Source organism: Mustela nivalis (assembly GCF_964662115.1).
Source record: "Mustela nivalis genome assembly, chromosome: 4".
Classification (NCBI taxonomy): domain Eukaryota; kingdom Metazoa; phylum Chordata; class Mammalia; order Carnivora; family Mustelidae; genus Mustela; species Mustela nivalis.
Genome location: NC_139023.1, coordinates 64,948,645 through 64,961,248, shown reverse-complemented (window position 1 = coordinate 64,961,248; position 12,604 = coordinate 64,948,645). Strand labels below are relative to the sequence as shown.

Genomic DNA, 12,604 nt, shown 5'->3' with positions numbered 1-12,604 from the left:
GGTCTGTGTGTGTGTGTGTGTGTGTGTGTGTGTGTGTGTGTAAAGAGTGGGCCCTTATTCCTTTGCACGTGGACATTGGGGACCCCCAACACCAGTTGAGAAAACTGCTCCTTCCTCAGGACATTGTTCGGGCGCCCTGGCCAAAGGCAGCTGACCCTACATATTAGGGTTTGCTGCTGGACTCTCAGCTCTCCCATCAATTTGCATACATCTGTCTTCACGTGGTGCCATATTAGTCCCTTTGCGTCAGGTTTGGACATCAGGCAGAATGGATTCTCCAACTTTGTTCTTTTTGAGGAGGTTTTGACGATTCTGGGTTCCTTACATTTCCGGTATATTTTAGGATCAGCTTTTTAATTCCTGCTGGGGAAAAAAAAAAAAGCCAGCTGGGATTTTGATGGGGACGACATTGGCTCTGTAGATGAGTTGGCGAATGTCAGTATTTTAACAGTGTTGAGTCCTTCTGACTCGTGAACAAGGGGTGTCTCTCCATTTATTGAGGCCTCAGGTTTCTTTAAAAAATGCTTTGTAGTTTTCAGAGTATAAGTTTTGCATTTCTTTCACTCAATCTGTTTCTCTGTATTTTATTATTTTTGATGCTGTCATAAATTGAATTTTTTCTTCATTTCATTTTTGAGTTGTTTGTGGTGAGTGTATAGAAATTGAGTTGAGTTTTGCATATTGATTTTGTACCCTGTAAATTGGCTGAGCTAACTGATTCTAGTCGTTTTTTAGTGGGTTCCTTGGGATTTTCTGTATACATGATCGTATCATCTGTAGACAAGAGATGGGTTTCTAATCCAGATGCCTTTGATTTCATTTTCCTGCATGACAGCACTGGCTGGAGCATCCAGTAGTGTGTTGATGGGAAGAGGCAAAGTGGACACCTATGTCTTGTTGCTGGTATTCAGAGAAGGGCAGTCAGTCTTATTAACATGTGATAAGAGCTGTGGGCGTTTCATAGACACCCTTTTTTAGGTGAAGGGCATACACTCCTGATTGTTCAGAATTTCTGCTATGAAAGACCGTAGGATTTTGTCAAATGCTTTTTTCTGCATCCTTTGACACGATCATACATTTTTGTCCTTATCATGTTGGCATGGCGTATTACATTAATTGACTTTATTTCTTTCTTTTCTATTCTTTTGGGGTTTTTTGTTGTTTAGAGACAAAGAGAGAAATGGGGAGGGGCGGAGAGAGAGATAGAGGACCCCCCCAGTGAGATTCTGTACTTAGCCGGGTCCTGACATGGGGCTCAGTCTCACAACCCTAAGATCCCGAGCTGAAATCAAGAGTCTGACACTCAACTGACCGTACCAGCCACATGCCTTCTGATTGACTTTGTCCTGTTGAGCTGTGTGTAGTTTCCTGGGGGCACAGGTCCTTGTCCTAGTGTGCAATCTTTCTCCGGTGGGGCTGGATTCAGTCTGCAGGACTTACCGAGGAGTGTGTTCATAAGGGACGTTGGTCTGTCGTCCTCCTTTCCCGAGATGTCTTTGGTTTGGGGTTCCAGGTGCCACCGGCTTTATGGAGTACCTTATAGTAGTGTTCCCTGTGCTTCTGTTTCTTGGGAGACTTTGTAGATAACTGGTATGTTTCTTTAACTGTTCGGTGGAATTCTTAGTGGAAGCCCCGTGGCTCGTCTTTGTTGGGAATTTGTTGGTTCTCCCCTAGTGTCCATGTCTGCTGTAGGTCTGCTCAGATTTCCTGCCCCCCTCGCACTTGCCTGTGGGGGAGTGCATCCCCTCTGCGCCTTTCCCCTCTCGTGCAGACACACACAAGTTCTTTTGTCCAGTGTTCAAGCCCCCATTGCTTCTCAGCAGTACTGAGCAGCCAAACTCAGAGCCCCGTGTCTGAGACTGTTTCCACACTCAGCAGAAACAGACCTAGGTTCCTGGAGGTGTTAAAGATTCGGCTGGGTGGGCAGGGGATGGTCCATGCTTGGGACCGCACTCTGCTGCTCTTCCTCTAGGTCTGGGTTCACCAGCCCTTCCTGTCCTGGGTTTTGATGAGCCAGGGCATTGTGGAAAAGGAGCCAGTCCTCTCAGAAAATTCCAGAATGAGTCTTTGGTCAAGAGGGCTGGGTTGCAGGGTACCTGCTTTGTTGGTGGGAAGCCAGATGTCTGTTTGTGAAGAGAGTTCAGGACAAAAGTCTGTGTTCAAAGGCTCTCCAGCAGATGACCCACATCCAGATGGGCGGGAAGGGGACCTTTGGTCCTGTCCTATGTGGCCAGAGTGGACCAGTCAGCAGTGGCCAGACTCTAGAGGGAGGGTTCCTGGGTCATGAGGTGTGGCTGGGCCTTGAGGGACGGATCTGGGGGCCCTGAGAGCGTGAGGTGTCCCTGGGCCAAGCGGTAGCTCACGGAGCCTCTGGTCTCAGCTGCCCGGGGTTGCCCACTGTGACTGCCTCCTCACCCTGTCTTCGGGGAAGGTAGACGTGAGGTTTGTATGGTCATTCTCTCTTGCTGGCCCTTTGGGAGTCCGTTTGTTCCTCTCCTCCTTGCTGCATGGCATGCCCGCACTGTGGCTCGGGTAGGTGAACTCGCCACCTCACCGGCTCAGGTTGTCCGTCTCCTGCAGGCTGATACCCCAAGATGGCGCCCCCATCAGAAGGTGGTGCTGACGCCTTGCTGCCAGATCTCCCCAAGGGGCCCCTGCAGGCCTACCGCTCCCGCGCCTCCTTCTGCTGGAAGGAGCTGGCGCTATTCCTGGAAGGCGAGGACGTGCTGCGTCTGAAGGTAAGGCAAGCTGTCAGAGGGCTGAGCCGAGCCCTGCGGCTGTGCTGGGTGTCTGCTTCATGGGCACAGGCCGTCTGGTCCCTCTGGGCGAGCCTCACTGCCACCCCTGAAGGACCACAGCCTGGTTCACCTTCTGAGGCCTTGGGTCCCTGTGCTCATGGCCAGAACAACTTCCATCTGTCCCTGGGGGGCTGGGCTGGACCATGTCCCAGGGGGGTTGGTGGCCTTGAAAAGAGTCATAGTCAGAGCATGGTGAGGGCTGACCTTTGCCTCCAAGTGGGGCACTCCCCGTCTCCTGCATTTCCAGAAGACCATCTTCTCGACTTTGGAGAATGACCCGCTCTTTGCTCATTCGGGGGAAGAGCTGTGCCTGGAGAAGTGCCGGGAGCTGAACTTCCTCCGTTGTCAGCGCCTCTTGGAGCTTAGCTTCCTCTCCATGGAAGACATGGTGGCGAGCCCCCTGTTGGTCCAGACGCTCATCACCTGTCTGGGCATGTATGACTGGTCCCTGGGCATCAAGTTCTTGCTGCACATGCTGGTGAGTGGGTGGTGAGGAGGGCAGAGGATTGCATCTTCCCTGCCTCACATGGAGCAGAGGACCCCCCCCCCACCATTGCACCACCCCAGGCCCAGACAAGGTTGAGGCACAGAGAGAGAAGGTCCTCATTCATGTGAATGACACACGGCCTGTGGGACGTGGACGGTGCCCGTGGGCTGTGCTGCTGGCCAGCATTTGCTGCCTTATAGATGGCGATGTGAGCATTTGGGGAAGTGTTTCTTTTAAGAGAGTTCTAAATAATAATATAGGAAACAAAAATGGAGATGAGAACATGTGGGCATGATGATTTAGGGAGAAGTCCTGCTGTTCTCAGCTGTCTGTGCAAATTGGCGAGAATTTGCATAGTCCTTGGGGAGAACGCCATGCAAACTAAAGCCTCATAAGAAGAGGAGATTTGGGGGGCACCTGGGAGGCTTAGTGAACTAAAGCCTCTGCTTTCAGCTCAGATCATGATCTCAGGGTCCTGGGATGAAGCCCCGCATCGGGCTCTCTGCTCAGTAGGGAGCCTGCTTCTCCCTCTCTCTCTGCCTGCCTGTCTGCCTATTTGTGATCACTCTCTCTCTCTCTCTCTCTCTGTCAAATAAATAAATAAATAATCTTAGAAAAAAAAAAAAGAAGAGGAGGTTTGGGGCTTTTTTTGCTTTATGCCAACACCTCCCCCCCCCAAAAAAAGCCCCCACAAAAAGCAAAACAGGCAGGGAAGGGGAGGCAGGTCAGAGACAATCCTGGGGCTCCCACTGCCGGAGCACGGTAGAGGTGATGACGTGTCCCCAGCCTTGGTAGACACACGGTCCTCTGTGGGGCTCTGATGGGAAGTTGGGCTCGCCCGCCTGTCCTGTACCCTCGTCCCTCCTCTCCCCCTCCGCTCCTGTCTCCCTGTCCATCCATCCCCTCGGGATTTCCCTTGGGTGTCTTAGGTGCTCCTGCTTAACTTAAACGTGAACTGCTTGGGCCAGGGACTCAGGAATCACCCCAGCCATGGGCATTACAGTGCCTGCCTCACCCAATGCCCCAGAGCAGGATGCCTTAACTTGCCTCTGTTTGCGTGACCATTTTGTACTTCCAGACTTTTGGATCAGCGATTTACAGCTCTGGTTCTGAAAGACATTTAAAATACCTTCCAAAGATCTTCAACATGGAGGTGAGTTGAGAGCCCCAGAGGCATGAGCCCATATTCTTCTCCCTGTGTACCCCAAGCACAGGAAGTGGGTCCCCGGGAGCTGCATATTCCCTGGCACTTGGTGGGTTTAGCATGAGGCTCTCAAAATGAAGCCTTCTGTTTTCTTCCGTTCCCGGGAGCAGTTTCTGGCTCTGTGTTGCCCGGGCGAGTAGCCCACTGTCCCCACAGGCTGGGGCCGTGGTGTCCCGCATGTCCCTGTGACTCCGTAAGACCCCAGCTGGTTGGGTCGGGGGTGGGGACTTGGAGCTTTGGACTCTAGTTTAGTCCTTCCGGAAGGATGGTGGCGGGACCCCAAAGAATCTCTCTTGCCTTAACCCTGTTTCTTGCTTTGATATTAGATTTTCGGCTGCTTTGCGGTGACCGAGCTCAGTCATGGCAGTAATGCCAAGGCCGTCCGAACAACAGCTCACTATGACCCCACAACTGAGGTAGGTAATCATATTCCTGTCGGTCTCACAGCCTCAAGCCTGCGTAACATGGGGTCCCTACACTCCGAGATCTGTCTTTGTGCACGTGTGCTTCTCACGTGCACCCTGAGATCGTCCCCCTGCCAAGTGTCAGCTTGGAACATGGGGGGGCTCATCTCTTTGTTCACTAGGCAGCCTGTCGGTGTTGGGTTCGCAAATCTTCAAGCTGCCCACACTTTCTTAAATGAACAGTGCAAACAAGGTTCTTCGTGACCCTGGTCCCTTTCTAGCTGACCCTTCCCCATCAGTGGCCAGGCTCCACTGGCCAGGGGCCTTCCCTGTCCACTCCTGCCCCCACATCTGGCTCCTTGGGCCATGTGGCCAGTGAGCACCGTCAGCTGCTGCCTGGTGCCTTCCACTGGTGCATGTGTTATTCTCAGCACTGGGCCCTCACAGGCTGTGTCCTTGCTGTCAGGGAGCAGACACTCTAGGCTGTAGTCGGTGGGGGACAGATGTCAGCTAATGGAGTCATGATTTATCAGGTGGTCAGCTCTACGGACAGAAGGGAGGGCAGGAAGAGAATGGGGTGCATGGGTCAGGCAGCTTCTTCTCTCTGTGACCTCCGTACCCTGCTACTCCCGTCGCTGGGGTCAGTCTCCTCCGCTTCTCTGAGGACCATGCCCTCTGCTGCCCTTCCCACACCTGGTCTGGTGTTTCAGGAGCCCTCCGCCTTCCCTGCGTTGGGAGCATAGTTTGGAAGAGTCTGTATAAAGGAAAGTAAAGCCCTGTGCTCCTGTATTTGTTCTTCACTCATTCATTCTTCAGCAACGTGGGCCAGGTGCATATTGCACAGAGCCACAAACCTGAGGGGAGCCCCTGGCAGGCAAAGCAGGGCCAAGGGAGAGGTGTTCCTGGCCTGGCATGGACGGCCCTCCATGGCAGAGTCGGGCAGAGAGAGAACTGCTCGGCCACGGCCCCCTTTGGCTTTCTAGCCATCGGATACCTTTCTCTGAGCCCAAGTTCTTCTTGGCCTGGCCTGGTCTCTTCACTCTGCACTCTGGCACTGTTGGCTCTTCTTGCTAAGTGGGGAGGCGGGGTGAAGCCCAGGGGCCTGCGGGGTGGCCTGGTTCTGACCCACTGCCTGTTGGCATCTGCACCTAAGTGACCAGCAGAGCATGATGTCAGAGCAGGGGGGATCGGGAGCCTGGGGCCCTTTGTGGGCTGCTGGTCAGGTGCCCATGTCAATGACAGGTGTTTTTTGAGCACCTAGTATGTGCCAGGCCCTGCTTTAAGAGATGGGGCACCTAGCAGTGAGCACGACAGATCAGCCCCTGCTCTGGGGGTTCACCAATGCTGGAGGGGAGACAGGGACAGAGCAAAGAGAGCTGTGAGTGTCGGGGACTGTGGAGACACCGAAGGGACGGGGTAGTGTGCCTGCACAGGGAGGACATCTGCAGAGGTGATGAGCTGGGACTGAGGGAAGGCTGTGGGCAGACATGGATGGACAGAGTGGCGGTGCCGTGGCCCTGAGGGAGCCCCCATCCCTCCCGTGGAGGACAGGTGGCGGGTGGAGGTGTCCCTGCCGTCCCGAGCAGTGGCCAGCTGAGGGACAGTGATGTGTGGTGGCACTATGGAGAGGGGAGCTATAGGCAGGACTGGCAGGCCTGTCCCTGCCCCCACTTTTCTTGAGCGGGGTCTCTGCATCTGGAAGGGGGTCACCAGGGCCCTCGGAGTTGATAACCCCACACACACGGCTGGGCCAAGCAAGGACCTCCCTGTGCCCTTGTCTCAGCTGCCCACCCACAGGGAGAGGGAGACTGCCCACTGTGGCCAGTCCAACGCTGGCTCTGCCTAGCTAGCCCAGGTCTCCCAGCCTGCCTCCGAGCCCTGGGCTAGCTCCCATCCTGCCCCCAGCCCATTTCACTCCCAGCCTGGCCCCCCACATGGCCTGTCTCCTGTCTCACTGAGTGCCCGGCAAGCCTCCCAGCTCCTGCCTTGATCCGTGGGCTCATTCACTCTGATGTTTCACGAGTCTGCCTTGTGCTCCTGGACACATGGCCCTCATGGAGCTCATGGGTTGGGGACACCGTGGAAGGGGAAATGGTAGTGCTCATGAGGGGTGAGGAAGGAGCACAGCCGAGGAGGGCCTCCAATTCAAGGCTGTAGCCAGGGAAGGCGCCCTGAGGGAGTGAGGCATGGTGCTAAGCAGGTGGGGTGCTGGCCGGCTGCCGGAATAGTGGGCATATATGTTATTGTCTGACATGACTCCTCATTTTCCACAGATGTGTCTGCATTAAGTTATGGGACCCAGAGATACACTGTGTTTAAAAACAGGGCTTCCTTGGGGTACCTGGGTTGCTCAGTCAGCTAAGTGTCTTCCTTCGGCTCAAGTCATCATCTCAGGGTCCTGGGATCGAGCCCCACATTAGGCTCAGTGGGGAGTCTGCTTCTCCTTCTGCCTGCTGCTCCCCCTGCTTGTGCTCTCTCTCTCCCCCCTCTCTCTAACAAATAAATAAACAAAATATTTAAAAAAATGTAAAACAGGGCTCCCTGCTCCAGAAAGGAGCTAAAATGTTCAGTTGCTTCTACTCTTAGGACTTTTGAACAGAGAACAAACGTTGAGTCCATTGGAAAGGGAAGGAAGGTCTATGTGTGCTTCAGTTGTTCATTATAACTTTGGTTACAACTTTATGATTATTACCTTTTTTTGGTGCAGGAATTCATCATACACACCCCTGACTTTGAAGCTGCCAAATTCTGGGTTGGCAACATGGGCAAGACGGCGACACACGCCGTGGTGTTCGCTCAGCTGTACACGCCGGGGGGCCAGTGCCACGGCCTGCATTCCTTTGTGGTGCAGGTGAGTGGATGCTGGCGGGGCGGCTCCGGCCACGGATGCGTAACCAAGTCTGAAGGCACCTTCGTCACTGCTGGGTGCTGGGGTGCTCCTGGCTTCCAGTGAGCACAGCCCGAGGGGAAGGAGAACCCCCGCCTTGTGCGCATGGGACAGCCCATCCGCCCCCAAGAGGGCATTATCCAGCCCCCAATGTCAAGGGTGCTGGGGTCCTTCCACCCAGTCTAGACCCGAGATCACCGTGGGAGAATCTTTCCGTCCTTCTGGTGGCCACATCCCTGTGTTTTCAGCTGCTTGTCACAAACCTGGGCTTCCCAGCCGCACCATCCTGTGGTTCTGACCCAATGGGTGTGAGGTGGGCTCCAGTGCTTCTGGGAGGTCCGACTTGGGGGCCTTGATGTAGCCTGTTCCTGAGTTACAAGTGGGAAGCTACAGCCAGGGTCTGCCCGGGACCTGCTTGCTCCCGAACCCCCTCCCCAGCCCCTGGCAGTTGCTGGATCTCTCTGCCGCCATGGGTTTGCCTGCGGGATGTTGCATGTGGATGGGAACTACAGCAATGAGCTTTCCTGTCTGGCTACCTGTACGTAGTATGGTTCTGAAGTCAGTCCATACCGTGTCAGTGCCGGGATTGCCGCACCTCTGAAGGCTGAGGTACCTTTGTGTGGACTGGGCCACAGTGTGTGTATCCACTTGCCTCCTGAGGGACGTTCGGGTGGTTTTCATCTTTTGGCTATCGTGAACAGTGCTGTGTGCGCTCACGAGCGGGTGTCCATTAGAACCCCTGTTTCTCTACTTCGGGGTATAGACACCTGGGAGGGGACTTGCTGAGTCCTACGGCGATGCTGTGCTTAACTCCCTGAGGCGTCGCCATACTGCTTTCCACAGTCCCCACCAATCCGTATTCCCGTCCGCACCACCGTGTGAGGCTCCCAGCTCTTCAGACCCTCCAGAGGCGTGTTTTCCTTTGTGTGCTGCTGGGCATGGGTTCATGTTTGCTGGGTTCTTGATTGCATTTTCGTAATGGCCATGATATTGGGCTTCTCTTCGTGTGTCAGCTGGCCGCTCGTGTATTCTCTTTGGAGAAATGTCTGTTCAGGTCTTTCGCCCCGTGGAGCTGGCTCCAGCAGTGAGGTGGCCACCATCCCTCTGGAGGCTGGGACAGCCGTTGGGCCTGGTCAGGGAGCAGGCTGGGCTTCACCAGGTTGGTCCTAGCCTGGTTAACAGAGTGGAAATGAGGGACGCTGTCAGTCACCCATTGCAACCTGGCCCGTTGCCGCCGGGTCCTTGCTTGCCTTTCCACGCTGCTTACTACAGGCTGTGGCTCACGATCCTCCCTTCACGTGACCCGGCCATCGTCCATCAGTGCCTCTCCATCTGGCTCTGAATCGGTGATTTGTCTTCTTATTGTTGAATCCCGTGTGCTGGAGACTAACCCTCATCGGATAGATGATTTTCTCTCATTCCACCTGTTGTCTTTCTATTTTCTTGTTTGTGTCCTTTGCGGCACCAAGGGTTTTAATTTCAGTGAAGTCTGGTTGCTTCCTGTCCCCCTTGTTGTTCGTGTCCCTATTCTCAACTCATATTTGAGCCATTGAAGCCCAGGAGTCACTTCTCATGACCCCAGGCTGTCATACGCTGCTTCGGCGAGTACAGGTGTGTCCCTGAAGGGATCTTCTGATGGAGACTGGGCTAGTGTTCACTTTGTTGAGGGCTTCCGGCCCTTTAGGCAAGAGAACAGGGGTGTTTCACTCTCCGGCGGGACTGTGTCACCCCTCCATCCAGCAGGGCATTTCCATGTGCCTAGTGTGCACCAAGCAAGGGCTTGTGGGTGGCAAGCGTCCCCGTCCTTATGGAGGAAGGGAGCATGAAACGAGGACTCACCAAGCCAATCAGAGGTGCAGTGCCTGCTACAGGCAGTGGCTGATCTGGTGAAGGGCGGAGGTTTCTCACAGGTTCGGTCTCTCACGTCAGTCAGGTTGGCGGAGCTCAGAAATTAGACACAGACACAGCTACTCCTGTTTGCAATCGGCATGACGTTGACTCGCTCTGTTCGTTGGTCCGCTCCCTTTCCACGACTGGGAGGTTAGTTGGTATTGGTGGCAGCTGCGTGGTCATGGATTTTCATGGGAATCTGGACTTGTGCCTGCTCTATTTTTGTCTGCGATTCCTTGAAAAGCACCTACCTGTTTTCTTCCACGTTCACCTCCTTTCCAGTTTTTTTTCATTTCAAAATGTTATGAGAAGTTAGATCCTAATCTTCACTGGGATTTAATGAAAGCTGAGAAAGGGGGAAAGAGCATTTACGTTTGGACATCAGCCCTTGCTCTCATCTGAGATATCCCTCTCATGACATTCAATCAGATTCGATGGTCGTTTCCCCAGAATAAACGAAAGCAAGCCATTCTGCAAATAGCTAAACTCGTAAGAGTGCGCACTCACAGTTTCCTTGAAGTAGAGTTTCTTGCCCTGTGCTGTGGACCTCTGGGCTGTGTGAGCCTCTCGTGGGGCCAAGCTGTGTAAGGTGGGTGTGCTCCACCCGCTGTTTGCTCAGGATGCCCTCCAGGATGGACAGCCAGAGGGTCTATGATAGGACATCCGGCCCTGGCAGCGAGAGGCAGTGCGGGCTCCCACCTGGTTGGGAGTCACTAGCATACTGGTGGTCTCGGGTGCAGCCCCGTGTCCCTGGCTTAGGGCCCCCGTGGTGAGGTGAGGAACCACCTGCTAGCCACACCTGCAGTGTCTGGGAAGGTAGCTCCATGGAACCCAGCTTTGGGGGCAGAGATCTATAGGACTGATCTCAGGCAGCATCTCCTCTGGCTCGCATGCCGGCCTCCTAGCACTGCTGCAGTGACACAAGACCACAGAGCCGGAGGCCAGATGTCTGGCCTCAGTGTGGGCAGCTCCCCACCCCCAGGCTCCAGGGGACAGTCTACTCCTGCCTTGTCCCGCTGCTGGTGGCTGCCGAGTCACTGGGCCTGTGGCTACATCGTCTGTCTCTTTCAGGACACGTCATTGGATTTGGGGCCTGCCTGGGTCATCTGGGAGGACCACATCTCCAGATCCTTTGCTTAATTACAGTTGCGAAGGCCCTAGCCCCAAATAAGGTCATGTTTTTGAAGGACATGGTTTCCACCCACGGATACAGGAAGGGAGCCTGGGGCTCAGTCACTGGGGGTTTTTAACACTTTTGTTTTCATTTCTGTGAGGTCCTAATGGTTGCCCTTGGTTGTTTTTTGTGTGTTGTGCAGATTCGGGACCCCAAGACTCTTCTTCCCATGCCGGGGGTGATGGTTGGCGACATGGGGAAGAAGCTGGGGCTGAACGGTGTGGACAATGGGTGAGTGTGCGCCCTGACCTCTGTGGTCACTTTGCTCCCTGTGGGGTTGCTGCTCGATCCCTGCTGATGTCGGCCTGTGAGCCAGGTCCCTCAGTGCTGTCCCCAGCTCTCCTAGACTCTTGTGGGGGAGGGGACATACAGTGGGACGCACACCTCACCTGCCCCTTGAGAGCTGTGCCTCACACGTCCCATGTCACACAGACCTGTGTTACACACAACCTGTCACACACCCCGTGTCTCACACACACACACATCCTGACACACACACCCGTGTAACACACCCTACATCACACATACCCCATATCACACACTCTTACGTGACACATACCCTATGTCACACGTACTCTCTGTCTCACATACATTGTTTGACACATGCTGTGTCACACAAACACATCATGTCACATACTGTCTCCCACATCCGTGTCACACATGCACACCGTGTCACATGTGTCTTAACACACACACCCTGTGTCGTGCCCACGTCCTGTGGCCTGGCCGCCACCTATTTCTGGAACAGCTTTTGTGGTCTGCACCTCAAAAGAGGTGCATGTAGTTTTGCTTTTAGTTAGACTCAAGTGATTCTTTTCACAAGTATCAACACGCTTGGCCTTGTTTTACCTCCTTGTAGTAGGAATGGATGAATGTTTTCCATTCCTTAGAAAGGGTGCTTAGAGTTTCCAGAGTCGGGCCTGCAGAAGCATTCCTCAGCCTCCAAGTGGTAAGTTGGAACAGTCCAGGGTGCCGGCACCCAGTCTCTTCTTGAACAGGGGACATCTATGAGCGCTGCCTGGGGGACCCCACTGTGGCCAGGCCAAGTGCCCCATGGAGGCCCAGGCACAGTGGTCACTCCTCAACAGGGCCTCGATGCTCTCTGTGGGCCTGCGGAAGAGCCGGTCCATAGCTGACCTTCATTTCATACCTGGGCGGGTGGCCTGCAGGGGTTGGCCTCTTGCCTGGATGCTGGTGGGGGCCTGGCAGCCAGCTGAGCTTTCCTCCCTTGCAGATCCTCTCGGGGCTTCCCAGGGAGTTTGGGAGGTGCTGCGCCAGCCCGCTCTGTGCCCCACCCCAGGTCTGTGCTCCTCCCTGGGGGTCTGGACAGGTGCACTGCACCTCTCCTCCAAGGATGGCCTGGCCCCAGGATGTGGTGGGGAGATCAGTGGTACCCAGGGGACAGTGTCTCGCTTGCTCTCCACGTACTGCATGGCCCTCAGTAGGCATCTCCCAGGAGTCACACCCGGTAGCCATTATTAAATGGTCTATAAGACCCACAGAAACTGCCAAGGAGGAGGTGGCATGGTGAGAGTGTAGACAGTGGGCCATGGCCTCCCTGTAGTGGTGCAAGGATCCACCCATACCTGCTGCAGGCAGGGTGAGAGGACAATCATGATGGACCTCTGGAGGAGGCGGTGGTGCCCTGAGGGCTGCTGGCACAGGGATCACAGGAGAGCTGGGCTTGTTTAAGGGTCATGGCAGGTGCCATGTGGCTGGAGGCTAGGGAGTAGGGGGTGGCTGGCAGGGTTGAAGGGACT

The 12,604-nt window shown here is 54.7% G+C and overlaps 1 protein-coding gene across 2 annotated transcripts in view; it reads left to right on the top strand.

Annotated features, from left to right (window-relative positions):
* ACOX3 (acyl-CoA oxidase 3, pristanoyl) overlaps nt 1-12,604 on the top strand; it is a 38,500-nt gene that overhangs the window by 2,514 nt on the left and 23,382 nt on the right. Inside the window, exons 1-7 of one of the 2 annotated variants that reach the window (XM_082727512.1) lie at nt 2,294-2,442; nt 2,581-2,738; nt 3,046-3,276; nt 4,364-4,438; nt 4,816-4,905; nt 7,601-7,744; nt 10,987-11,075. In XM_082727512.1, coding sequence (XP_082583638.1) covers nt 2,595-2,738; nt 3,046-3,276; nt 4,364-4,438; nt 4,816-4,905; nt 7,601-7,744; nt 10,987-11,075 — 773 coding nt within the window. In that variant the 5' untranslated portion in view covers nt 2,294-2,442; nt 2,581-2,594. Of the gene's footprint in view, nt 1-2,293; nt 2,443-2,580; nt 2,739-3,045; nt 3,277-4,363; nt 4,439-4,815; nt 4,906-7,600; nt 7,745-10,986; nt 11,076-12,604 lie in introns of those variants that run through there. The other variant, XM_082727511.1, reaches the window with a different exon arrangement.